General features: G+C 50.9%; 1 protein-coding gene across 2 annotated transcripts; it reads right to left on the reverse strand.

Annotated features, from left to right (window-relative positions):
* Positions 1-714: 714 nt before the first annotated feature.
* Positions 715-16,377, reverse strand: tie1 (tyrosine kinase with immunoglobulin-like and EGF-like domains 1). 2 transcript variants are annotated; one of them, XM_047051165.1, is made up of 23 exons: positions 15,482-16,377; positions 14,501-14,794; positions 14,250-14,360; positions 13,772-13,927; positions 13,427-13,558; positions 12,968-13,108; positions 12,682-12,810; positions 12,411-12,556; positions 11,805-11,949; positions 11,514-11,672; positions 11,207-11,344; positions 10,360-10,659; positions 9,877-10,167; positions 9,374-9,567; positions 8,975-9,185; positions 8,649-8,759; positions 7,431-7,621; positions 7,011-7,124; positions 6,804-6,874; positions 6,025-6,065; positions 5,293-5,389; positions 5,034-5,133; positions 715-1,443 (listed from the first exon to the last, which is right to left on the reverse strand). In XM_047051165.1, the coding sequence occupies exons 1-23, from the start codon at positions 15,537-15,539 to the stop codon at positions 1,372-1,374; spliced, it is 3,402 nt and encodes a 1,133-aa protein (XP_046907121.1). In that variant the 5' UTR covers positions 15,540-16,377; the 3' UTR covers positions 715-1,371. The 2 variants fall into 2 exon arrangements, with proteins under 2 accessions (XP_046907121.1, XP_046907122.1); XM_047051166.1 differs by lacking the exon at positions 10,360-10,659 and having other exon boundaries at positions 15,482-16,375.
* Between the last annotated feature and the right edge of the window lie 745 nt (positions 16,378-17,122).

The following is a 17,122-nucleotide window of genomic DNA, read 5'->3' on the forward strand; positions in this document are numbered from 1 at the left end:
TGGATTGAGGCAGGCACTGAGATAGGGGGGAGGGTGCCCGGGGGAGGTGTTAGAGGCTGAGAGGGGGGGTGGGGGGCTGAGAGGGGGGGTGGGGGGCTGAAAGGGGGGCTGAGGGGGGTGGGGGGCAGAGAGAGGGGGCATCATTACTGATGCACAAGATTAACTTAAACACCCACTCACAGGACCCAGGCTTCAAGTTACAAAAATAGTAATGACTAACAATCATAAAATACATGAATTACAATATCAAGTTGTTGAAGAGTGCATGCATGCACTATATGTAGGCTGTGTGTGTGTGTGTGGTGAAGGTGTGTGTGTGTGTGGTGAAGGTGTGTGTGTGTGTGGTGAAGGTGTGTGTGTGTGGAGGTGTGTGTGTGTGTGTGTGGTGAAGGTGTGTGTGTGTTTGTGTGGAGGTGTGGGACTACAGTGAGGAAGCCAGTGACAGTCATGTGAGCCTGCGGCTCCTCGTCAAGAGGAAACTGTGTGACAGATCAACGCTGTGCAGCAGGGGGCCAGGGGCCTTCTGAACCTCAGGCCTGTGGAAGCCAGGGCTGCGGTTACGCCCTGTCACCCCAACATGTTGACTCTCAGGCAGCCTGATATGGCCACGGCGCTTTCCCCTTTACAATTAACCCTAGCAACCCCCCACCAGAACTGCTTATGTCAACACCTTTCTCAGTCTTGGTTTTCTCTTAAAAACATTACAAGTTCACGTGCTTCATAGTGATGAGTCCAGTCACCACAGAAAGATTTATTTAAGAAACATACCAATAAAACGTACATTGAACACCATTCTGAGTTAAAGGTAGCATATGTTACAAATGTAGGAAAATGTATAAAGGAGTGAAATATTATGTGAGGACAAGTCCAAAGTAAAAGTGGTATAGATACAGTACATTATATACAATAACATTCTCAGGACGACAGCAAAGGATATACTTTGTATTTAGGAAACCACGTCCCTCGTATTGCTGGTTCAAGTGCTACATCTGTCTTCAACCTGTCTCTTTTCAAACTGTGTGTCCGTTTCCACGATGACGTCCTCTCCAGGTGAGAGTTCAGAGCCCACAGGGTCACAGCGTGCGCCCTGCAGACCCAGTGGTGTAATCACAGGTCCCAGCACCACTCCACATCCTGGAGAGTTCGGTGTTGGTCTGGGACCTGTGTTGGTCCAGGCGACCCCCCCCCCCCCCCCCTCATCCCCCCCAGCGTTCTGCCACAGTCCTCCCTCTACAGCCACGAGGCCTTGGTGGAGTGCCTGTTTGCCCGGTAGGCCCGAGGACCAGCAGGGGGCCGGCAGTATCGCGGTGCCCCACCTCGGGGCCTCTCCCTTGGGCTACGTGACCTGCCAGGGTCTGGGGGGGATGGTAGTCAGGCCTCTTCGGCCGTGGCGTCTATTCCGGCGTAGGTGAAGTTCTCGAACAGGGCCATGTTTACGTACGCCTAGGAAGTAGGATGTTTTCACAGTCAGCCACAGAGGAAAATTTCAAAACACAAGCCACGGCTGACGGCGAACAATTTCAGGACTTTTCTTTCCTTTTAGCTGATTAAGAAAGCGGAGAGAGAGAGAGAGAGGTGGTTCTAGCTGCAGGGAGAGAGAGAGAGGTGGTTCTAGCTGCAGAGAGAGAGAGAGAGAGGTGGTTCTAGCTGCAGGGAGAGAGAGAGAGGTGGTTCTAGCTGCAGGGAGAGAGAGAGAGGTGGTTCTAGCTGCAGAGAGAGAGAGAGGTGGTTCTAGCTGCAGGGAGAGAGAGAGAGAGAGGTGGTTCTAGCTGCAGAGAGAGAGAGAGAGAGAGGTGGTTCTAGCTGCAGGGAGAGAGAGGTGGTTCTAGCTGCAGAGAGAGAGAGAGAGAGGTGGTTCTAGCTGCAGAGAGAGAGAGAGGTGGTTCTAGCTGCAGAGAGAGAGAGAGAGAGGTGGTTCTAGCTGCAGAGAGAGAGAGAGAGAGGTGGTTCTAGCTGCAGAGAGAGAGAGAGGTGGTTCTAGCTGCAGAGAGAGAGAGAGAGAGAGAGGTGGTTCTAGCTGCAGGGAGAGAGAGAGAGAGGTGGTTCTAGCTGCAGGGAGAGAGAGAGAGAGAGAGGTGGTTCTAGCTGCAGGGAGAGAGAGAGAGAGAGAGGTGGTTCTAGCTGCAGGGAGAGAGAGAGGTGGTTCTAGCTGCAGAGAGAGAGAAAGAGAGAGAGATTGTTCTAGCTGCAGAGAGAGAGAGAGGTGGTTCTAGCTGCAGAGAGAGAGAGAGAGAGAGAGATTGTTCTAGCTGCAGAGAGAGAGAGAGGTGGTTATAGCTGCAGGGAGAGAGAGAGGTGGTTCTAGCTGCAGGGAGAGAGAGAGCTGGTTCTAGCTGCAGAGAGAGAGAGAGGTGGTTCTAGCTGCAGAGAGAGAGAGAGAGAGAGGTGGTTCTAGCTGCAGAGAGAGAGAGAGAGAGAGAGAGGTGGTTCTAGCTGCAGAGAGAGAGAGAGAGAGAGCTGGTTCTAGCTGCAGAGAGAGAGAGAGAGAGAGCTGGTTCTAGCTGCAGAGAGAGAGAGAGAGAGAGAGAGAGGTGGTTCTAGCTGCAGAGAGAGAGAGAGAGGTGGTTCTAGCTGCAGAGAGAGAGAGAGAGGTGGTTCTAGCTGCAGAGAGAGAGAGAGGTGGTTCTAGCTGCAGAGAGAGAGAGAGGTGGTTCTAGCTGCAGAGAGAGAGAGAGAGAGGTGGTTCTAGCTGCAGAGAGAGAGAGAGAGAGAGAGGTGGTTCTAGCTGCAGAGAGAGAGAGAGAGAGAGAGAGAGCTGGTTCTAGCTGCAGAGAGAGAGAGAGAGAGAGAGAGAGAGAGAGGTGGTTCTAGCTGCAGGGGAGAGAGAGAGAGAGAGAGAGAGAGAGAGGTGGTTCTAGCTGCAGGGAGAGAGAGAGAGAGAGAGAGAGAGAGAGAGAGAGAGGTGGTTCTAGCTGCAGAGAGAGAGTGAGAGAGAGAGAGGTGGTTCTAGCTGCAGAGAGAGAGAGAGAGAGAGAGAGAGAGGTGGTTCTAACTGCAGAGAGAGAGAGAGAGAGGTGGTTCTAGCTGCAGAGAGAGAGAGAGAGAGAGAGGTGGTTCTAGCTGAGAGAGAGAGAGAGGTGGTTCTAGCTGCAGAGAGAGAGAGAGAGGTGGTTCTAGCTGCAGGGAGAGAGAGAGAGAGAGAGGTGGTTCTAGCTGAGAGAGAGAGAGAGAGGTGGTTCTAGCTGCAGAGAGAGAGAGAGAGAGAGAGAGAGGTGGTTCTAGCTGCAGAGAGAGAGAGAGAGAGAGAGGTGGTTCTAGCTGCAGAGAGAGAGAGTGGAGAGAGAGAGAGAGAGAGAGAGGTGGTTCTAGCTGCAGAGAGAGAGAGAGAGAGAGAGGTGGTTCTAGCTGCAGAGAGAGAGAGAGAGAGAGGTGGTTCTAGCTGCAGAGAGAGAGAGAGAGAGAGAGAGAGGGTGGTTCTAGCTGCAGAGAGAGAGAGAGAGAGAGAGGTGGTTCTAGCTGCAGAGAGAGAGAGAGAGAGAGAGAGAGGTGGTTCTAGCTGCAGAGAGAGAGAGAGAGAGAGAGAGAGAGAGGTGGTTCTAGCTGCAGAGAGAGAGAGAGAGAGAGGTGGTTCTAGCTGCAGAGAGAGAGAGAGAGAGAGAGAGAGAGATGGTTCTAGCTGCAGAGAGAGAGAGAGAGAGAGAGAGAGAGAGAGAGAGAGAGAGAGGTGGTTCTAGCTGCAGAGAGAGAGAGAGAGAGAGAGAGAGAGGTGGTTCTAGCTGCAGAGAGAGAGAGAGAGAGAGAGAGGTGGTTCTAGCTGCAGAGAGAGAGAGAGAGAGAGGTGGTTCTAGCTGCAGAGAGAGAGAGAGAGAGAGAGAGAGAGGTGGTTCTAGCTGCAGAGAGAGAGAGAGAGAGAGAGAGAGAGAGAGAGAGAGGTGGTTCTAGCTGCAGAGCTAGAGAGAGAGAGAGAGAGAGAGAGAGAGAGAGGTGGTTCTAGCTGCAGAGAGAGAGAGAGAGAGAGAGGTGGTTCTAGCTGCAGAGAGAGAGAGAGAGAGAGAGAGAGAGAGGTGGTTCTAGCTGCAGAGAGAGAGAGAGAGAGAGAGAGAGAGGTGGTTCTAGCTGCAGAGAGAGAGAGAGAGAGAGAGGTGGTTCTAGCTGCAGAGAGCGAGAGAGAGAGAGAGAGAGAGAGAGAGAGGTGGTTCTAGCTGCAGAGAGAGAGAGAGAGAGAGAGAGAGAGAGAGGTGGTTCTAGCTGCAGAGAGAGAGAGAGAGAGAGAGCTGAGAGAGAGAGAGAGAGAGAGAGAGGTGGTTCTAGCTGCAGAGAGAGAGAGAGAGAGAGAGAGAGAGGTGGTTCTAGCTGCAGAGAGAGAGAGAGAGAGAGAGAGAGAGAGAGAGAGAGAGAGAGGTGGTTCTAGCTGCAGAGAGAGAGAGAGAGAGAGAGAGAGAGAGAGAGAGAGAGGTGGTTCTAGCTGCAGAGAGAGAGAGAGAGAGAGAGAGAGGAGGTGGTTCTAGCTGCGAGAGAGAGAGGGAGAGAGAGCGGTGGTTCTAGCTGCAGAGAGAGAGAGAGAGAGAGAGAGAGAGAGAGAGAGAGAGGTGGTTCTAGCTGCAGAGAGAGAGAGAGAGAGAGAGAGAGAGAGAGAGAGAGAGGTGGTTCTAGCTGCAGAGAGAGAGAGAGAGAGAGAGAGAGAGAGAGAGAGAGAGAGAGAGAGAGGTGGTTCTAGCTGCAGAGAGAGAGAGAGAGAGAGAGGTGGTTCTAGCTGCAGAGAGAGAGAGAGAGAGAGGTGGTTCTAGCTGCAGAGAGAGAGAGAGAGAGGTGGTTCTAGCTGCAGAGAGAGAGAGAGAGGTGGTTCTAGCTGCAGAGAGAGAGAGAGAGAGAGAGAGAGAGAGGTGGTTCTAGCTGCAGAGAGAGAGAGAGAGAGAGAGATGGTTCTAGCTGCAGAGAGAGAGAGAGAGAGAGAGAGAGGTGGTTCTAGCTGCAGAGAGAGAGAGAGAGAGAGAGGTGGTTCTAGCTGCAGAGAGAGAGAGAGGTGGTTCTAGCTGCAGAGAGAGAGAGAGGTGGTTCTAGCTGCAGGGGGAGTGTCTGAGGTGGCTCCTCACCTTCCTGGCCTCCTGCATCCTGTTGAGCTGAACTGAGATCTGGGAGAAAGGAGGCCTCTCGTAGGGACGATCTCTCCAGCACTGCCTCATCATCTCATACCTGTTCATGTTCAATAGGTACGTGTTGTTAAAACACAGAAAAATACAGAAAATACAGAAAAGTAACATTTCATGGCAGGCTATCTGTGCATCATATGATTATTTGACAGTCATTAATTAAAATCTTTTTTTGTCTTTTTTTCCCAGTGTGAGCACTTACACCTCATCGTCACAGTTTCTGGGCTGTTCCATCCTGTAGCCCTGAGGAAGCTTCTCATACAACTCTGCACAGGTCATCCCACAGTAAGGAGTCCCACCTGGGGGGGAGAGAGGGAGGGGGAGGGGGGGGGGAGGGGGGAGGGAGGGAGGGAGGGAGGGAGGGAGGGAGGGGGGAGGGAGGGAGAGAGAGAGAGGGAGGGGGGAGGGAGGGAGGGAGGGAGGGAGGGGGGAGGGAGGGAGGGGGGAGGGAGGGGGGAGGGAGGGAGGGAGGGAGGGGGGAGGGAGAGAGAGAGAGAGAGGGAGGGGGGAGGGAGAATGTGAGACATATAGGGAGAGAGAATGTATGTATAAATGTATGGATAAATGTATGGATAAATGGGCCGAAAGGTTGGAGGTGTCGGCGTCGGTCATCATCACAATCATCGTGGACATCGTTGCACTGTAGCGTTCTTTAAATGTGTTCAACCTTCATGTAATCTACAGTCCTACATTTTTGGTCACACAAATTTTGTGTGATTTTTTTGTTGTGCTAACCTCTTCCCCTCCTGTCTGCCCAAAGTGTTAAAACTGGAGACTGAAACTGAGATCCTGTGGTTGTGAGACCCACAAACACTCTGTGATCTGTGTTTACTCAGAAGTTTGTAATAGATGCCCATTTTCATCACGTGAGCAAAAGCTATGAGAAATTCTCACCATTCCACTCAAACACGCACAAACATGAACTTCAACTTACCTAAACTCACAATCTCCCACAGAAGAACGCCAAAAGACCAGCTGAAACAGAAAAGGTGTAGAGGTGAACACAGAGGACGGAACAGGAAGATAATAAAGGGGAAAGACCACAGTACTTTGAATATGGAACATCTAACATGAAAGACAACCCACACATCTCTCTTTTACACCATCCATTGGTACTGACGGCTCTGTAAACAACTAGAGAGTTTAGTGTCAGCTTAGTTCCACCAAGCTCAACTGTTTAATAACACAAGTTATGCTCGCTTAACTGAAGAAACCTAACATGAGGTTGAGAGATTCAGATAGAAGCTCAAGTCCCTTTCTGTTGTAAACAAGTGTTAAATGGTTTGACGCTAAAACCTCGATTATCTCTGCTCTGGCACATGCACACACATGGCACTTCTACTCTTGCACACACAAACATTGCAGACACACACACACACACACTGTGGTGTACCCTATGGAATGTACAACGTTTCTTTTCTCTAACCAGACCAACTTCCTTCTTTTGCCCTACAAGTCTTTCAGAATGTTTGACGCAGTGTATAAATAGGTTCCGTCTGACAGCTCGACTGGTTGTGTTTCCGCCAGTTTCTTATCAGTTCCTCTGCACTTATGTACCAGTTGTCATTCCACGGGGTCATTTAGTCATTTTGTTGCAGACACCGTGAACCATGTTGTCAAACTTGGACTGGGAGCAGTGCGAGGCGTTACTGAGCGTGGTGTGGAAAGTGATGTGTGTTTGGGTTCGGGGAGGACCCGTTCAGACAGACTCACACGTCACTCTTGGTGGTGTACACGCTGTAGTTTAACGACTCGATGGCCATCCATCGCACCGGTAACCGTCCCTGTGGGGGAGCGGGGAGAAAGTCGAGTCACTGTTTTTCTCGGGAGTCAGAACATGCCTCTTCTGGAAGCACATGAGTGCCCCCTGCAGGCTGTGAAACACAGTGTCCAAGGAGGAGCGGGAGGAGGTGGACTCACCATGGTCTTCTTCACGTAGACCTCTTCCCCTCGGGACAGACCGAAGTCTGCTATCTTGGCCACCAGGTTGTCTCCTACCAGAACATTCCGAGCCGCCAGATCTCTGTGTATGAACTGAGAAAAGAAGAAAAGAAAAGGGTTAGGGCTAGGTTATGGTTATGTTAGGGCTAGTTTATGGTTATGTTAGGGCTAGGTTAGGGTTGTGTTAGGGCTAGGTTATGGTTATGTTAGGGCTAGGTTATGGTTATGTTAGGGCTAGGTTAGGGTTGTGTTAGGGCTAGGTTAGGGTTATGTTAGGGCTAGGTTAGGGTTGTGTTAGGGCTAGGTTAGGGTTATGTTAGGGCTAGGTTAGGGTTGTGTTAGGGCTAGGTTAGGGTTAGTTGACTCCCGCTAACTTTTGCAGTGGAAAACAACGTTCACCTGCTTGTCGCTAAGGTAGTGCATGCCCGTCGCCACGTCGACGGCAAACTGCAGCAGCTGCTGGGAGGTGAGGGTGGAGGCAGTCCCATGCTCCTTGGCGAAGGCAGGGTCGGTCTCCAGGACTCGACTCTTCCTCAGGAAATCTAACAGGTTGCCGTAGGGAGCATACTCTATAGCTATGTACAGGTACCCTGCACCCGAGGGAGGGAGAGAGGGAGAGAGGGAGAGAGGGAGAGAGGGAGAGAGGGAGAGAGGGAGAGGGAGAGAGGGAGAGAGGGAGAGAGGGAGAGAGGGAGAGAGGGAGAGGGAGAGAGGGAGAGAGGGAGAGAGGGAGAGGGAGAGGGAGAGAATGAGCGAGAGAGAGTGGAAGGAGAGAAAAAGGGAATGTGAAAGAGACAGAATCAGAGAATTAGAGGATACTAAAGTAAAGATGACACTAGGTGAAGGGAAACGTAGGGATGTCATTGACATCCTGATAAACATTGTAGGTTTAATTATAAGATTAGGAAATCTCTAATCATGAGAGAAATCTGAATGTCAGACCATCTTGAAGACAAAGCCTGTAAAAAACATGATGAATTACAGACTTAGAATTCCCTCAACACACCTTCTACTGTAAACGACATCTCGCTGCTCCTAATATTATCAGCCTAAGATCTAGGAACATAAAACCAGCGATTCGATTATTTGAACGAAATCGTCGGATGTGGCTTGGAAATGAGAGTTTCATGCTTGGAATGCCGTCCAGCTGATCGTAATCCAGATTGAGACATGCAGCAGTTTGCTTATGTGGCAGACAGTCAAGTCAAATAAACACGACCAAGCAAGTGCTTCCCGCAGACAGAGGATGTTTGACTTGGAGGATATGTTGCCCAGGTGCAGATGAGAAGGGCCTCGTGGATTTGAAAAAAAAAACGATTCTGGAAGTTTTTTTAACTACTTTATCATATGCGCACACATTCTGTGGCATTAGCAATAATCCAAAATAAATATGGAAACCCTGATACCTTTTCAAGTCAATCTTCTTGGCAGTTGCTGAATATAGAGTCTACAACGTTTAGGACGGCATTGATTACAGCGCGTTAGCATTTCTCTCTGAAATAGATTTATCTCATCTTATTGCTTCACTCAAAGTCAAAAGTATTTAAAAAAAGTAAACAAATAAGAATAAAGAATGGCTTGTCGTTGCCTTTAGTGTCCAGAAGGGGGCACACTCACCTCTGTTTTCACAGGCTCCTAAGAGGTTGATGATGTTGGGGTGCTGGCCCAGCTTGCACAGCACCTCCAGCTCTCCTGCAAAGTCTTTGTGGTCGTTTTCAGAGGCAAACTCTACGCAGAACAGCACACACAATGAAGTTAGGAACTGGACCAGATGCAGTGTGTGTTGCCTGGAGTGTTTGGACTTCAGTGTCATTGTCTGTGTGTGTGTGTCAGTGTGTGTGTGTCAGTGTGTATGTATGTGTGTCAGTGTGTGTGTGTGTGTCAGTGTGTGTGTGTCAGTGTGTATGTACGTGTGTCAGTGTGTGTGTGTGTATGCTGATTACCCTTCAGCATCTTGATAGCAGCACTCATCTTGGTCCCGTCCTTCTTGATCATGGCCTTGATGACCTGTCCGAAGTTTCCCTCCCCGATCACGTCCTCGAACTTGATGTCTTCCCACTCCAGGATGGGGTAGGTGAGGGGGTCCGGGGTGGGCTTGGGCCTCCGGGTCAGGGTCAGGGTCCCAGAGTTGAACTGCAGGATGGTCTCCTCTCCCTGGGAAACCATCGAGTGGTGGACGGTTGTTGACGGGGTACAGGACGGAACGTGATGTGTACAAACTAAATAGTTGTGGTGAAGAGGTTTCACGTTTGATCGTAGCTCTCCATGTAATCTTACGGCAGAAAGGCAAGGTATGTGTAAGTGTGTGTGTGTGTGAGTATAGGTGTGTGTGTGCCCCTCACCGATCCAGACTGGTAGGTGAAGGTGCGCCGGCGGTTGAGCAGGCTCTTGCGGATGCAGAAGAGCGCCAGCAGAGCCAGGAGGATGGTCACGCACGTCACCGTCACCGAGCCAACCACCGCCACCAGGAGCTGGTAACCCTCCTTCCCCGCCCTGACCCCCACCTCCTGCGTCGTGGGGGTAAAGCTCTGGGGCGCTGGAGGGAGGGGGAGGGGGAGAGAAAGGGTGGTGGGGGAGGTGAGGAGATGGGAGGGGAGGGAGAGAGGAAGAGAGACAGAGGGGAGGTGGTAGGAGAGGAGAGATACATAGAAAAGAAAGAGACTTTTAGAAGAAAGTACTGATATTAGACTTAATACAGTTTAACATTTACATTTGAAAATTATTCTGAAGATCTAACCATCAACACAGTCAGAGGCAGGAGCCTCTCAGTTCGAAATATTTTACACAAACACAACCACCACGACACAAACACAACCACCACGACAGCCTATCACCCCTCCCTCACCGTCGCCCTGGGTCCTGGCCTGGACCAACTTGCTCCACTCCCCTGGTACTTTAGAGAAGGCCCGCACTCTGAACTGGTACAGCGTGCTGCCGTTCAGGGCCAACACGTCCTTGGAGGTTTTGTTGCCGTCGTCCGTGTCGACCCAGGGATGAGGGCTGCCCTGCCCAACAGGCTGGTACTCGATGATGTACTTGACGATGCCACCGTTAGGGTCCTCCGGGGGGCGCCACCTCACCTGCACGGCCGACACGGACAGGGGCAGAGCCTGGACGTTGAGAGGGGAGGAGGGCCCTGGGGGAACGGGAGATCGAAGCGGGTTTAGACCAGAATAGACCAGCGTTAGCGTAGACGCTAAACGAAGATGCTAAGCGACTACAGGTCAATACCAGACCCAGACCAGAAACACACTTTCGGGGCAGGATTGGGGGGGGGTCACACTCATCACCTCTGCCTGTTCTGACCAATGAGAGGAGCTCTAGTTACCCTGGCTGTTGATGTGGAAGTGGTAGGGCTTAGAGGCCGGACCCTGGCTGCCACAGTTGAGCAGGCTGACCTGGACCATGTAGTCTTGGTTGTACTCCAGGTTGTGGAACTTGGTGGAGAGCACATTGAGGAGTGTGACCACCTCTCTCAGCTTGTCCCTGGGGGGGGACGGGCCAAACAGCTGCACTAAAAAGCCGCTGGCCGAGCCGGCATCGCCGGTGTTGCTGGGCAACAGCCAGCGCACGGTGGCATTGCGGCCTTCCAGCGAGCTGAAGTCAATCTCCGGTCGGACCGTGGGCTCTACGGCGACACAGAACACTCAGTCAGGGAAGCAGCAGGGGCTGTTCTAGGAAGGGGGCCCAGGGGAGGCCGGTGTGCCCCTGTGACAACAAGCTTGGACCCCCTCGTGGCCCCCCCTTAATGTAGAGTGTGAATAATCATAAACTTTTGTCTTTTGCCTGTTCGTGCCTGCAGTGCAGTGAGGAAAACTGTATGAAAACTATAATTCTCCATCCTACACTGAACACTGTAGGAACTACTGTCTACCGCGTGGGCGAGGGACTCTGGACGAGTCAGCGTGTCGTTCACGTGGCGATGGACTCCTTAAGGACACAGACGACGACATCCACCTCGTTCCTCACACTCCTGCTACACCCCTCTACACCACCTCACTGACAGCACGCACTCCTGCTACACCCCTCTACACCACCTCACTGACAGGGTGAATGAAAACACCTGCAGGCAACTCTCAGATAACGACCCCCCCCCTCTGCTCTGTAGGAAGCTCAAATGGACAGGTGTGTCCCCCCCCCCCTCCCCCCCTCCCTGCTCGCTGTGTGTCGCCTACCTGGACACTCCGTCTCCATGAAGGCTTCGGGGCCTGGGGGCCCCTCCCCCCCCTCGCCTGGCCGGCTGAGCTGCACGCGCACTTGGTACCTGGTGGACGGCTTCAGGTTCATCAGAGTGATGGGCTCCGTGCTGTACACTGGGGAAAAGAAGTTTCAAGGAATTCTTTGGTTGAACAAAGATTTTTGAAAAAAGTTTTGAGATAATATTTTCTAATAATATTTTGCGAAAATATGATATACGCCCAAATAACTGCGTGTAAGCCCACCTTACCAGGAGACAAACTGTGCCTCCTCCAGCCGGCTCACCTATGATGGAGGACCAGGAGACCCCGTTGTCCATGGGCTTGTAGAGGAGCTTTGTGGAGATGATGGGTCCATCTCCCCTGAAGGACTCCACAGGCCTCACCACCAGCTGTTTACTCCTCTTCTCCAGGAGCCGGGGGGCCGTGCTGGGGATGGGGGGTTCTGGGAAGGGAGAGAGAGGGAGGGAGAGAGAGAGAGGGAGAAGAGAGTGAGACCCAAAAGAGAAGACAAACCAACACAAAAAAACATCCAGGTGATGTAGTCAACCCCATAGCAGCTTGCTCTCCTGCTCACCTTTGACGGTGAGGTTGAACTTGCGAGAGTCCTGCCCCCCGTTAGTAGAGACCCGACACTCCCACAAGCCCCCGTGCTCCGCCGTCAGCTGGGAGATCTCAAACTGAGCCGTGCTCTTGTTGGAGTCCATGGTGGTGCGAGAGGCCTTGGGGGACAGCAGATGACACACTGCTCAGTCACCAGTCCACAACACTTTTCTCTGGTAACTACATTTAAAGCAGACCACAAGCCCTCCAGCCCCCACAGCCCCCCAGCGCCCCGACCTCCAGCCCTTCCAGCCCCCCGGTCCTCCAGCCCTTCAGAACCCCAGAACTCCAGCCCCCACAGCCCCCCGACCTCCAGCCCCCACAGCCCCCCGACCTCCAGCCCCCCCAGCCCCCCGACCTCCAGCCCTTCAAAACCCCAGACATCCAGCCCCCCCAGCCCCCCGACCTCCAGCCCCCACAGCCCCCCGAGCTCCAGCCCCCACAGCCCCCCGACCTCCAGCCCCCCGGTCCTCCAGCCCTCCAGAACCCCAGACCTCCAGCCTTCCAGAACCCCTGACATCCAGCCCCTCTATCCTCCGGCCCTCCAGCCCTTCCAGAACCCCTGACCTCCAGGCCTTACCTTGAGCACGGTGCTGTCCAGCTTGCGTAGCTCGATGCTGGTGTGGCTGGGCAGAGGGTTGCCCGTGGCGGAGCACTGGATTTGGGGGCTGGAGAGCAGGTTCCACTCCAGACGACTGGTCATGTCCAGGATCTGAGGAGCGCGGTCTGGGAGGATCAAGGTGACGACAGACAAGGGGTGAGAGAGAAGGAGGAGGGGGAAGCGATGATGAGGACGATGATGATAAATGAGATGTCATGGACACCATCCAAACCCTCCGGACTCTGCTCACCTGACTTCTCACAGTGCTTCCCTCTCCAGCCTGTAGGACACAGGCACCCGCTGAAGCGGTTGCAAACGCCCCCGTTCCTACACTGGCAGCTGAGCCTGCAGTCAGGCCCGTACATGTCCTTCATGCAGGCTGGAGGAAGGAGGAGACACAGAGACACAACACCTCTCAGCTCAGAGCTCTGTTTTCAACCCACCAGGTCTGGTGATGTTTCAAATACCCCAACCGACACGGCCTGAAGCCACGACATGGACTGTCTGGTTTCCTGGATGTGTGGAGCTGCACTCACGTCTGCCGCAGCGGTTTCCCGACCAGCCGCTGGCACAGGTGCAGCCATAAGGGTCTGGCAGGCAGAAGCGGAGGCCTTTGCAGCTCTGATCTGACCTGCAGGACTCCTGGCAGTTGTGACCAAACATGCCCTCTCTGCAGGCTGGAACACAAGGACACACACAGAGCAGGGCAGTCCGTGTTGAACTAGGTCATATGAAAATCAACTATAAAAGATTCACTATACCTAACAGCTATACATAACAGAAACATAACATATATATGTTGTTATTTTACATATATCCAATGTTATCTTGCACATACATACTAAACAATATGCATTACAGTTTTTAATGTATATATATATAAACTATATGTATATATTATAAATGTATCTCTTTCTCCATCATACACATAGTATACACACACACACGGTACACACACACACAGTACACACACACACACACACACACACACGTACCTGTCTCACAGCGTGTCCCCATGAAGCCAGGAGGACAGATACAGTCCCCGTCCCCGTCGTGACACAGCCCTCCATTCAGGCACTCGGCACAGTCCTTGTCACAGTACATGCCCCACTTCTGACTGGGACAGTCTGGGACACCACAGGGGGGACAGAACCCACACCTTACATCACACTGTAGTAATGTGTGTCTGTGTGTGTGTGTGTGTGTGTGTGTGTGTGTGTGTGTGTGTGTGTGTGTGTGTGTGTGTGTGTGTGTGTGTGGAAGGGGGGGACTCTCCCCATAGTGTACAGTTGTGTGTATGTGTGTGTATGAGTGACGTAGGACCATGTCCTCTGTCATACCTCGGACAATTAGCCGCATCCACGCGCCCTGAATGGGACTGTCGCCTACGTAGCTGGCACTGTAGATGCCCGCGTTGGAGGGACCGACGTTCTGCAGCGTCAGCGTGGCCGTGTTGTTTGTAACTTCGTTAGAGTGGATCATGTAGTAGTAGTTCCCTGCAAAACAGAAAAAAGCGAGGCCGGAGACTTACGCTCACTAAGGGAAACAACGTGATCGTTTTGTCTGTAGTTGAAAAATAAAGTGGGCCAATGGTAAAAAAAAGAAGAAACGAGCAAAAAACGTTGTTGTCTTCGATCCTCCCAGAGCACACGGTTCCACAGGGAAGCGCTAATCCTCAAAGTCAAAGCCCAATCACTGTTTTAAACTAATCAATGACTAGACGCTGTTTCTCTAACCCGTCTCTCCATTATCTGTTTCTCCACTCTTCTCTCAGGAAAGAGGCCATTAGGCCCTTGGATGGCCAGCTAGTGGACTCACCGTTGTGTTTCCACGTCACGTCTCTCCTCTGGGAGCCGACCACCTGCATGTCCAGATGGACCGTGTCTCCTCTGTTCGCCGTCACTGTGATATGGGTCGGAACGAAAAGCCCTGAAAGAGAAACGCTGTACATTGTAGATATAGCCCCTACCGCGAAAGTAAATGAAGAAAAAAAAACGCTTTGTAATCTAGCGCTGGTTCATAACACGAAGGTGCGGCTTTCAAGTTCAGAGAGTTGTGTGTTTGTCTACCTTGGTAATTGTTAATGAGCGTGATTTTATCGATCGGAGTGGCGTCCAACGACGAGGCCTCACAATAGAAGATGCCGATGTAGTCCAACCCTTCAAAGCCCTTGGCCTCCACCCGTGTTGGCACCGGTTTCTTGGTTTTGAAATTGGGCTTTGAAGGGAGGATGAAAATTCGGTAGTCTTTGGTGATGTCCAGATTGAGGTCTGCCGCGTGCCTCTCTCCAGTGACGCAGGACAGGTAGAAGAGCGAGCTGGACATCTCCATGTTGGAGATCATGGCCATGTCTGTCACTGCACCTGCAGGGAGAGACGGACAGCAGTGTGTCATGCACTTACAAATACCTGTCTACAAGCAAATTTCCCCTAGTGGGATCAATAACATTGACTTGACTTGAAAACCCAAACGAAGTAGGCCTAAATAACAAGTTTGGGGAATTTAATGACGCTCAGGTCCACTCCCAATCGTTCCATCAGAAAACATAAATAAGATTGAAGCAAATCCTCCCTAAACAAATAATGACAAATTCCACGCATGGGCATTCCTAAACGACAGATTTAAATACAAAATTCAATAAAGACTAGAATTGGCGTCGTGACAACTCCAAACCCTTTACGGTGGCACAGAAGTGTTGATATATGAGCCCTACATTCCTCTTCCCTGGCATGTGGGCCACACGGCAGAAGAACAATCACAGGAAACGAGGATGAGCGACTGTTCTCTCCGGGGGACGAGGCATACCACTGTGAAATCTCATGCCAGTTGCCCGTATAAGTGAGTTTATGTAAATTGTATGTTTAGCTAACAACACCATCTGGGTAGAGGTGCTATGCTTTCAGTAGTTGTGTATGTTTGTAGAACAATGGATTGTTTGCTAAATTTGTTGTTTGGTTATTCAAGAAAATGTTTATTTTTTATTTATTTTTAAACTTTGAAATAACTTTTCCCGTCTGTCACTTTAGAGTTGTGAACTACCACCTACTTACCTGACAAGCAAAGGAGGCACAGAAAATTGAGGACGGCGATCATAACAATTTCTTCCATAGCAACAATCCGGAAAAATAGATCAGTAGTAGATCCGTCAGTTAAAACGGGAGGTGTCTACATTCCGAGGACTGGTTGTCAGTGCCAAACAGCGTGCGCTTTTACGCGTATCCATAAATCCGAAATCACAGTTATTTCCTCTTAAAGTAAATCCTTTTGGCGATGTGTATATATTCCTGTGAGGTTGTGAGATCGTGTGACATTCATATAGCCAAGTCTGACTGTTCAGCTCGTTGTAAACTCGGGTTACTCTTTGGCTCTGGGTGGGATAGGAAGGAAGAACGTCACGAGGGGAAAAAGCTTGCTTGGCGCGCCAAAGGACTCCGTTTTGATTCCAGAGCTATAAGACAGCGTTCGGTAGGCCCATCTACATATTAAAGTCAACTTCTGCCAAATGTTTTTTTTCTTTCCAAACGGTCCTTCCAAATCGGGAGCTGTGACGAATAATATAAAAAATATTTTCAGTGTGCTTAGACGTCAGCAACATTTAAATCCACCAGTTACACAAGATGTTGTGAAAGTATGCATGTGCTTGAATAAACCCAGACCTTCTTTCATCTGCCTTCAAGTTTCCAACTGAATATGCGTGTTCTTCTGTATATTTTTCATAAACACATTTCTAGCTGGAAATGCATTTCTATCAAACGATGTTACCCAGCAGCGGAGAAAACCCTAACGGCACCAACAACAACCTTCTTCTGACCCAATAACAACAGCTGGGACGGGCTCTGGCCAAGCAGGACAGCTTTGTTCTTTAACTTCAATACGACGCTTTTGATCCCTGCAATCTTACGCTCAAGTAGACTTATGCAGAACATCTAGGGTGATGACCACCCCGTTTGTTGTGTCTTCTCAATCACTTTTACTCTGATGGAAAAAGTCCAGCTTTTCACTTTCCGCAACTCATGACGGTCCAGTGGAGGCCCCGTTTTCTCCTTTCTGCAGGGGCGGGCTTCGTAATGGTTGATTTAATGTTCCTTACGTTTCCTGATGGCCTCAGACAATTGATGTTGACTCAACTTCTTATTGTTCAAGGTTTCCTGTTTTCAATTAGCCAGCTCCAGATTTTCTTTATTTTTCAGCAACCAGGATTATTATATTTCTACCCCTTTGTTTAAGGAGAATACACTTCTGATAAACACAAAACATCTGTTTCAATGTCATTTCAATAGGTGAGGACACACGGTTTCACTGCGACATTGTGCATTATTACCAAGAGGTCCAGGGTATCCGTGTATCCGTGTGTTTCCTGAGAGTGGATCTGCCAGCCCTTGGCTCAGGTTTGGACAGTCTCTCCGATTCACAACTGTGACCCCTAGTTCCCTCCAACTGCAAATAGCAGATCAGCTTGAAAAAGCCTTCCTCTTTCCTGTCCACGGTGTCACAAACACTCTGTAAGGTGACTAGACGTGACCCAGATGACAGTGATGACAGCTGATCTGCTCTTTTGGATGACCTCACCTTCACAGGCAGGTGCAGTGCATGATCCCTGCCACCAGGGGGCTTTGACCAGCTGTGTGAAACTGAAGGTCAAACAGATAACTACTGTAAGTAGATGAACAACAATGCTCACACACAGACAG

This window comes from Hypomesus transpacificus, unplaced genomic scaffold (genome assembly GCF_021917145.1).
Source record: "Hypomesus transpacificus isolate Combined female unplaced genomic scaffold, fHypTra1 scaffold_139, whole genome shotgun sequence".
NCBI lineage: Eukaryota > Metazoa > Chordata > Actinopteri > Osmeriformes > Osmeridae > Hypomesus > Hypomesus transpacificus.

Bases quoted from the DNA above. Each gene is read 5' to 3' on its own strand.
- tie1 (XM_047051165.1), bottom strand. From the start codon at position 15,539: ATGGAAGAAATTGTTATGATCGCCGTCCTCAATTTTCTGTGCCTCCTT. The intron at 9,568-9,876 runs GTGAGGGAGGGG...CCCTCCCTCCAG, and splicing joins GGCCAGGACCCAGGGCGACG to CGCCCCAGAGCTTTACCCCC. The intron at 9,186-9,373 runs GTGAGGGGCACA...ATGGTTTCCCAG, and splicing joins TCACCTACCAGTCTGGATCG to GGAGAGGAGACCATCCTGCA.